At 29.1% G+C, this 9,068-nt stretch overlaps 1 protein-coding gene across 1 annotated transcript; it reads right to left on the bottom strand.

Annotated features, from left to right (window-relative positions):
- Window positions 1-185: 185 nt before the first annotated feature.
- LOC132908872 (protein downstream neighbor of son homolog) lies at window positions 186-3,684 on the bottom strand. Its single transcript, XM_060963268.1, has 7 exons — window positions 3,337-3,684; window positions 2,432-3,059; window positions 1,995-2,323; window positions 1,720-1,922; window positions 1,445-1,648; window positions 1,191-1,377; window positions 186-1,111 (listed from the first exon to the last, which is right to left on the bottom strand). The coding sequence occupies exons 2-7, from the start codon at window positions 3,031-3,033 to the stop codon at window positions 936-938; spliced, it is 1,701 nt and encodes a 566-aa protein (XP_060819251.1). The 5' UTR covers window positions 3,034-3,059; window positions 3,337-3,684; the 3' UTR covers window positions 186-935.
- Between the last annotated feature and the right edge of the window lie 5,384 nt (window positions 3,685-9,068).

Below are 9,068 nucleotides of genomic sequence, written 5' to 3'. Positions count from 1 at the left end.
CGAATATCGATTCGTTATTTTTAGGGGTAGTCCATCCGCGAACCCCACCTTCGTCGCGCCCCCGTTTGAAAATTTGTCTGTAATGAATTATTGTTACGTATATTTTCGCAGGACCAATATATTCTGTGAGTAGTTAAACAAAAAACACCAAAAGTGAGGAATATTAAATAAAAATATAGCAACACTATTTTTATACAATTTTTATTAACAATATTTTTTTGTAAATTTAATACAATTTTTAGATATTACAAAATATTTTTACCGATAAAAATTAATTTTATTTCTATTAAAATCATATAAGTTATAATAGTTTATTTATTTATTATTTTCTGCACATGTTTTATATAAAAACTAATTTGCATCTACTGTGCATCTACTGTGCATCTATAGTGCATCTACAGTGCATCTACTGTAATTAATTAACAAATATAATTAGATTGAAACAACGTTAAGATAGAATATAGTTTTAAGTATTTAAATTTTATAGCGACTTTGTTTTAAAACAGATCGAATAAACGATTATCATTTATTGTTAAATATTTACATAGTAAAATAACCGTTTCATTAAAAAATTTTCACAAAGTATAGTTATTCTACTGATTTTAATATAGTGCCAGTTTTGTAAATGATCTGTTATACATTTAATCATTATTGTAGTAAATGTATAGATTTCAATAGCAATGATAATAATTATTACTGCCCTAATTAATATTATGTTACCATTTGATAATCCTTATATTTAATATTTTAATTTGATGTTCACTGATCCAATGAATTTTAAATCGTCAAATAACTTCAATCAATTGATTTCATTGATGAGTAGTTTTGAGAATAAATCATATTATCCTAATATCTAAATTCTCTTCCTCAAATTAATTAATAAATATAATCAATTAAAACTTTGCTATAATCTCCTATATTATTACAATCATTTGTCAAGACCATGTATATGAATTATTTGAAAATTTAATATTTTCTATAATTTGAATATTTGTTGGATCAGGACTACAAAAATCCTTTAATAATTCGCTACTGAATCCACAATCGCTCAAATTCTCTTTACCAAAAACATTTTCTGGAATTTTTGGTATATTTCCTAATTCCATTTGTTCTGTGAAAATACAAACATTATATACTGTTCATATGATTTTTATATAAACAATCATAATTTTATGGAAGAAAACATTTACCAAAATTATTTTTCATTGCTGAAAATGAAGTTGTTGAGTGTAACCGTGCACAACTCGCAGAATATTGTTCTAACTGACTAGATTTCATTAAAGAACAGAGTGAAGGCAAGACATGTGGTAGGAGGGGTCCTTTTAATTCCAGAGAAAAATATTTTTCACTGTCAACACGAACTATGCTTTCTTTAACCTGTAAAAAATGAAAATAATTTATAATTCTATTATGTATCACAACTGTAGATATAAAAATATTTTACCCTAATTGGCTTTAATGTTGCACCGTGAAAAGCCACTGGTGATAAAAGAGTTGGAGGTACTCCTGCTAAAGGGCCAGTTGTTGTAATGGCAGATTTACAATTAATTAAGAAGTTAAATAAAGCTTGTGACTCTACACCTTTTACAAAAATCAAGGATTGTTTCATATTGTCCAGTTCAGTTTCTTTTTCTAATGTCATTCTTGCCTAGAGAAAAATCTTAAAAAATTAGTATTGGTATAGAAATAAAAAAAAAATTGTACATGCTGTAAAATTACTTGAGAATTGTTAATTTTACGAATTTCAGAATTTTCAACTCCTAAGCTCTGCAGCCATTCATCTTGCGTTTCATCTTCATCATCAAGATTTTGATTCTCTATATAGCTCAATGATGTACCTGAATCTGCTGTATCACATCCTGAATCAGTTACATCTGATTGCCGTTTACCATCTTTTCTCAAAGGCATTGTATATTCAATTTCTATGAAACATGTGCAAATGAAAAGTAAAATGACGTCAAAAATTTTCTCTACATATTATAATTTGTTCATACCTTCCTGTTTTAAAGACTGTCGAAAACCACGTGTTGTAGGTGTCAAAAGTGCATGAGCTTCAGAAATTCCACAAATTCCAGCAGCACGGAATAATACAGTAAAATTGGTCGCACAAACATAAAAATATGGACATTGTCGTGCTCTCAATAAATGAAAAAGTGACCTAAAGCTTTCACTCCATTCTTTGTATAAAGCTTCTTTAATGAGCATGTTGTTTACAATCATAGAATTACTTGTTAAATTTGCACTTACTTTCCCAGTAGAACGAGGAAATAACTCCAACCATGGTAATGAAGGGTGCTGCCATATTAAGCAGCATCGGTGTAACCTGTTTAGCAAATATTTTAATTGATATATATTTTTTTTAATTTAGTAAATATTTAGTATATATATATATTTTTACTAAATTAAAATATACAAAATATATAAAAATTACCTTGCATTTGGACTAGTATCTAAAGTTGAATGTTGTTCACTAATATCCAAACATCTTACAAAACCAGTAGTACCAGAAGCTTCTTCGCTAGTTTTTAATTTACAATTCCAAGGAAATGGTTTTGGAGACATAAATCTCATTTTAGTTTTTAAAGTCCAATCTATTGGAATATATTTTTCACCTTTCGGTATTTCTAAATCCAAAATATCCTTATTTGCTTCCAATTGTAAAAATGCATTGCTAAATGTTAAAGAACAATCATTTATTGAGTTTTCTGTTTCACTCACTTTTGGGACTTTTATTTTTAATAATTCAAATAGTGTATTATCATTACTAGCATCTATGTCTGGAGGTGTTATATTAAACTTTTTATCTGTTTCATCTTTAATGAAAGGATTCTTTCGCTTTTGACCTACACAATGATTGGATACAATATTTTGATTATTGGTTTTTTGTGTAGGCTCTGATTCTAAATTTTTTTTATTAATGCGTGTATTGTTTATACGTGCTTGTAGGGCACGCTTTTTCATTTTTAAACGATGCAACTGCATTACTTCGTCTGGTCTTTTCCATTCTGATTGCAATTTATTTCGATCCTCCATTAGTAATGGAAATGAATTTTGTCATGCTATCATACAAAAAAATATAAATGATAATTAATAATAATGGTAATAATAACGTTTAATATTAAAAGATATAAATATAAAAAAGATATAACATTAATGTCCTTCTATATATTCTTAATATAATGCTGTAGAATTTAGCTTTTGCTATGTTCTTCACATTATCTATGGTTATACATGATAGGTTAAAGCAATAAATGTTTTATATTTCTGTTTATTTATGATGTTTTAAATGGTTCTTGACAATACTGAAAGAAGAATTATATGATTGAATATACACACCGTTTCTTAAAACCTTTTTATCAATCTGGAGATACTGTCAATTGAATAAAGATTTCCTCACTTGACAATATAAACAAGGCGACCCCATGCACATTAAAAGAGTTTCAAACTTACTATAACCTGTTATAACGTACTAACAGCCAGTACCTAAATAGCACATACATATGTACTACATATGTGTCAGAATATGTCACATGTATCGTAATATAACGTATAATTACGATTGTAGAATAGATAAAAAAATCACTAATTACAATACAGACATATTTACAACTTTCTGTACTTTAAACGATATTTGGAATAGTAAGCTGCATTTGATCCGTCCAGGGATAAGAAATAAGCAGTTATTATATATACATATATATTTACGTACGCTGTGTACGTTATAGAAGTTCATCGACTCCTTCAATCGCTACTTATCATTTCTCATTCAAATAATAAAAGTTTACTTAATCGGATATAAACTAAATTATCATTCCATTTTTTCAATACGTTTTTTTATATAAATGTCCTATATAAATAAGTACAGTAATGTTCGGCTATGTGGCCAATGATCGAGATTAGGAGTAACGGAATGACCATATATCTGGAGAGATGACTTTCCAACAATTGGGCCAAATTATCCGACTTGTGTTAATTGTACTTTGCTGTACCATGTATGAATCGAAGGTAAGGATGAGAAGTAGGCAGTGCGAATAAGATAGAATAAATAGAGTGTAATATGACACAGTCGACATGCAGTTTAGAGTGAGGCTTCTTTAGTTTAAACAATTGTTCAGTAAATACAATTATAAAAAAATTAAATCTATTAGCAACCAGACGTGGACATTATTGAAATAAAGTATTTACAAAATGATTATTTAAATTTTTTGTAAGCTTATTATAATCAATTCCACATTGGGAATTGTGAGTAACACAATATAAATAACATTATTTAAACTTACTACACAACATATCTTTAACATATTTAACTTAATTCTCTTAGCAAAAGATTGATCACTTTTTACATTTTGTTGCCAAATTTTTCCAGAGTATCCTTATCATCATCCACAGAATTCGTCGTCCGAAACCATAACATTTGTGACGTAATATTCGTTGTCAATGCTGTGGTACCTTTAAAAACATTTATCAATACATTATAAAGAGTTCTTTGTGCCAGTAAAAAATTTTTATGACTTTCAAACATTGTCAAAGTGAAAAAAGATTTCATAATGGCATCTTCAGGGAAAAGATACACAGTGACTATGGGAAAATGTTTACAAATTCTGCAGAAGTTAGAAGAGTGTTTAAGTATCGATGATCTTGCTATTGAATATGGTATAAGTCAAAGAACCGTGAGAAGAAGCAACAATCGACTGGAAGCCCGATTATACACATGGTTCTTAGCAAGGCGAGCGTTAGCAGATATCGTACCAAATGCATTACTACGGGAAAAGGCGAAAGAGCTTGAAAATGAATTTGGCAGTTCATCAAATTTTACGGCCAGTCAAGAATGGTTCTAGCATTTTAAAGCCAGATACGGAATACGTCAAGTATCCAAACATGGAGAGCTGATCCTGATGAATTAGTGACACATAACTTCATTGAACAATTAACAGAAATTTTGCATAACGAAGATCTTAAGGAAGACGATATTTATAACATGGACGAAACAAGCTTAATCTGGGAAGCTCTTGCATAGAAAACGTTAACCCATCGAGGTGAACGATGGATGGATGGCAATAAAGTGGAAAAAGATCATGTAACTGTGGCATTTTGTGCCAATTTCACAAGTACACATAAATTACCGCTGCTTTTTTTCACGGATATGTCAGTCCGAGGGCATTACATATGAATTTTTTCTCATCTGTGATATTAAAGATTGTATAGATTTTATTGCAAAATCATGGAACGACGTAATACCGAGAAGTATTAAAGATGTATAGAGAAAATTTTTGAAATTCAATCCTCGTGTGAAAATTTCGAAGCGGGTCCAAGGATCGAAACTCAAGACCAAATTTGTGAAAATGAAATTTTAAATTCAAAAGAGATAACAGAGTGAATTACGGAATGCGAAAAAGAAGAGTTTATTATACAGAATACAATGGAATCATCAAAAGAAATAACAAACACGAAACTAGTAAGTGAAATAGAGGACAAAGAAATAGTCCACATGTTTTATAAAATGAAAAAGTAGTTCCTGACAAAGAACCTGATTATATTGCATTCCATACGAAGATTTTGATAGATATCTATAATGATAAAATATAATTTAAATATTTTCAATTTATTTACAATTGCTTATCTTTATTTCTTTATATTTATTGTCATTATTATTATTAAATGCTACAAATACAGTACGTTATGTATGTATATGTATTATGTGATTTTTTCAAAATCTTCCACTTCGTCAATTAAACATTGCCCGTTTAACTTACAATTAATACCAAAATTAATACAAATGTAAACGTGTTTGATATTATTTTAACCGTACGATTCTCAGTGATTCGTTTAAGATCATCTCGTAACAATATAACAAAAAATAAAGAAAATTATATTTTTCGATATCAGATCGAGTTACGTCAATGCAATATATATCTCACGCCGAGGATTTGTCTCGAGAAAGTCTCCCGGTTGTGTCCGGATAAATTTCTGGTCACATATTCATGGTATATATATATATATATACACAATACATTTGTGTGTCACGCAAAGGAAAATATATATTATAAAATATATATTATAAAACATATATATCTTATATGTTAAAAAATTTCATATTTGCATATAATTGTAAATGTAGATTCATACTTAAAATTTTAATTGCAGATGGACAAATACATTACATATGAAATGAGTTATTAAGACAAATTTGCGAAAAAGGTATTGCCTTCTCACAAGCTAACATGTTAGTGCGATTGCTACAATTATTATTCAGATTGTTTCTTTGTAAATCGATAATGCAGCATATACTTTTAGTAATTTTTTAGGCCAGTCTAATATTGAAATCATCGAGCCGTTTTGAACCCGTCATTCCGCTGCTGATTATTACTTGTTAGTATTTATAGTAACTAAAATTTACGAAAATCGTTTAAACGAAAAATTGACAGTAATAAATATAGCAACTGAACCAATTACAGAAAAATTCTCAAGGAGAGTACTATTTATTTTTAAATAAAATTTGAAATAATAAAAATTATCATTGTTATTTCCTTGATTATTGTTTTAAAAAGCACAAGTTTTGAATATTCAAAAGTCATAGCAAACGATATTTTTAGAATAACAACATCATAAGAAATAGATCTTGAAGCAAATTAATCTTGTAGAGCAGTCATTCTCAAAAGTTGCGCCCTGACGTAAAATTATAGATGAGCTGTAAAAGAGCAAGGCTTTATTTTCTTTTTTCTTTTTTTTTTTTTAATCACACACAAATTTTAAAGTTTGTATATAAAGAACACCAAGATATCTATACCTTCCATAAAATGCGCCGTGACTAAAAAAAATTTGAGAACCACTGTTGTAGGCAAAGGCAAGGTGTTTACTTCGCAATAGAATTTTCGGTTTATATCGATAGACCTTACTTAGTAGGACGTTAGTCCAGACCTGCTATTCGTAGTGTTAAGACATGAAGCGAATAGTGAGGTGTCAGCAGGCATCGGTGCTGAATTGTTAATACGAGGTATGCCAACCAAAATTAATAAGCGAATACTTTAAAAGATGAAAATTAAGAAGAAAATATTGTACATAGTTTGATTGATTTTCAATAAAAAAAACAAAATCGTTTCTTTCCGATTAGAATCTAGTTTGACTAATTTTTTTTATTTTTCCTATACATTATATGTATAAACGAAACAGTTAAAACAAGTTCCATAGAAAAACGGTAACGACGGCATTTTCTTGCAAGTTCACTTATATATTGGTAAATTTTCCGTATAAAATCTAAATCAGTTTATATCGATTTACACATACGAAAACTGTAAATTCGAAATATTGATTTTCAAATGTATGTTGAAACCGATTTGTCCAACACGTATTTAATTTTAAGCTAAACACGAATCTGTAAACCGTTTTTTCCTGGAATTCATAGTTTTCGGACAAATTAATTTTGAAAAACATTGCAAATTTTCGACTTTGGAAATGTTTTGTGCTTTTATAGTAGCAGCCATCGAGTTGCTGTTAAGATGAAAAGGTTTTATGTACTGTCCCGAATAAAATGATATATTTTGCTATTGCGTTATAAGCATCTAAACATATTTAAATAATGATCAAAGCGAAAGGAACACCTAAAACCTTCCTTTGCTTACATTTCTCAGTTTATTTAAAAAACTAAAGGTCTAGGAGAAAATCTCACCTTAGCACGCGATAGAGCAGGCATTTTTGCTAAAGGAAAACACCAAGAAAAGCTAAAAGGTTATGTTCTAATTCCAATGTAAAAGCGAAAAATTTTGGCAAAACACGTAGCGGTGACTAAAGGTCGCACGCGTTTACTGGTTCCGTTGTGTTGAGTAACTGACAAGGCAACCACAAACATTGAGTATCGTTTCCATCGCCACGTATTTTGGCAAATTATTTCGCTTTACGTTGAAATCAAAACATGAACCTAAATTCTTCCCGACGCTTTCCTTAGCAAAAGTGTCTGCCTTCTCACGTGATATGGTTAGATTTTCTCCCAGATTTTCAGTTTTTGAGATAAATTGGAATATGTAAGCAAAACATGCTGCGTTTCAGGTATCTCTTTCACTTTGATTATAATTTAAACACATTTAAATGATTATAGTGCAATAATAAAATATGTTATTTCATTGGTTGTTATCGTAAAGATCCACAAAACACCTTCAAATTTGAAAATTTGCAATTTTTCCCAAAATTGGTTTTTGCAGAAACTGAGATTCTCAGGAAGATATGCTTTGCAGATTCGTGTTTAAGTTATAATAGAGTACGAGAATCACTTACTGAAGATTGCAAAAAGAATGTTAAAATTTAGTGAACATTATCAAATACAGATTGTTGACGCATGGCGACAGTAGCGACTACTTCGATGATGGCGACACTATCGACCAGCGATAAATAGGCGCACAACTCGCACAAGCACGGTGATTTCTATGTATACATAGGTAGGCGTCCTTTCTTTGAAAGTATATCTTCGTTGATGGCATAACTGATTCCTTTTTCTGATCGTGAATAACGTGAGATTCTTCAATATTCAATGGGTTGTGCCATGTTCATGTAAACAATGTTTCTTCTTTTAATTTTCCATGAAATTTAAATGTACATATTCTTGATAAATTTAAAAAGAATTAATCATTTTTTAAATTTATATAACTCAAAAATAAATACATATCGTTGTTTAGTATATACTGATATATATTTAAATAAAGTTACTTTTAGAAATATTATAAACTTCGGTTAATCGTAAAAAGTTAGGTTTACCCATTTTTTTATAAAACGTTATTTTCTGTACTTTAAAATTATAATGCTACTAATTTAATCAATTTTTGTAAATGATATAATATACCATAATTGGGAACATGTTCAATTATTACTGCTAATGTAATCAAGGATATTTGGAAAAATTACACACAATAAAAGAATCACACAACTAATTTATTAATAATGAAATAAAGTTAATTATGTAGTTTTGCTCAATTTATTCAGAATATACTAAAGCACACACTATGTTTATTCTTCAGCATCTGCACAGCAATCCAATAGTCTAACTTTTTATGTATCAGAAACCATACACACTCTGCTTA

Source organism: Bombus pascuorum, chromosome 7 (assembly GCF_905332965.1).
Source record: "Bombus pascuorum chromosome 7, iyBomPasc1.1, whole genome shotgun sequence".
In the NCBI taxonomy this organism is placed as follows: Eukaryota; Metazoa; Arthropoda; class Insecta; order Hymenoptera; family Apidae; genus Bombus; species Bombus pascuorum.
This window is presented reverse-complemented; position numbering and strand designations above follow the sequence as displayed.

Coding starts and splice junctions, on each gene's coding strand:
- LOC132908872 (XM_060963268.1), bottom strand. CDS start 3,033: ATGGAGGATCGAAATAAATTGCAATCAGAATGGAAAAGACCAGACGAA. Junction 1,923..1,994: donor ACAGTCTTTAAAACAGGAAG/GTATGAACAAAT, acceptor CATGTTTCATAG/AAATTGAATATACAATGCCT. Junction 1,112..1,190: donor AGCAATGAAAAATAATTTTG/GTAAATGTTTTC, acceptor GTATTTTCACAG/AACAAATGGAATTAGGAAAT.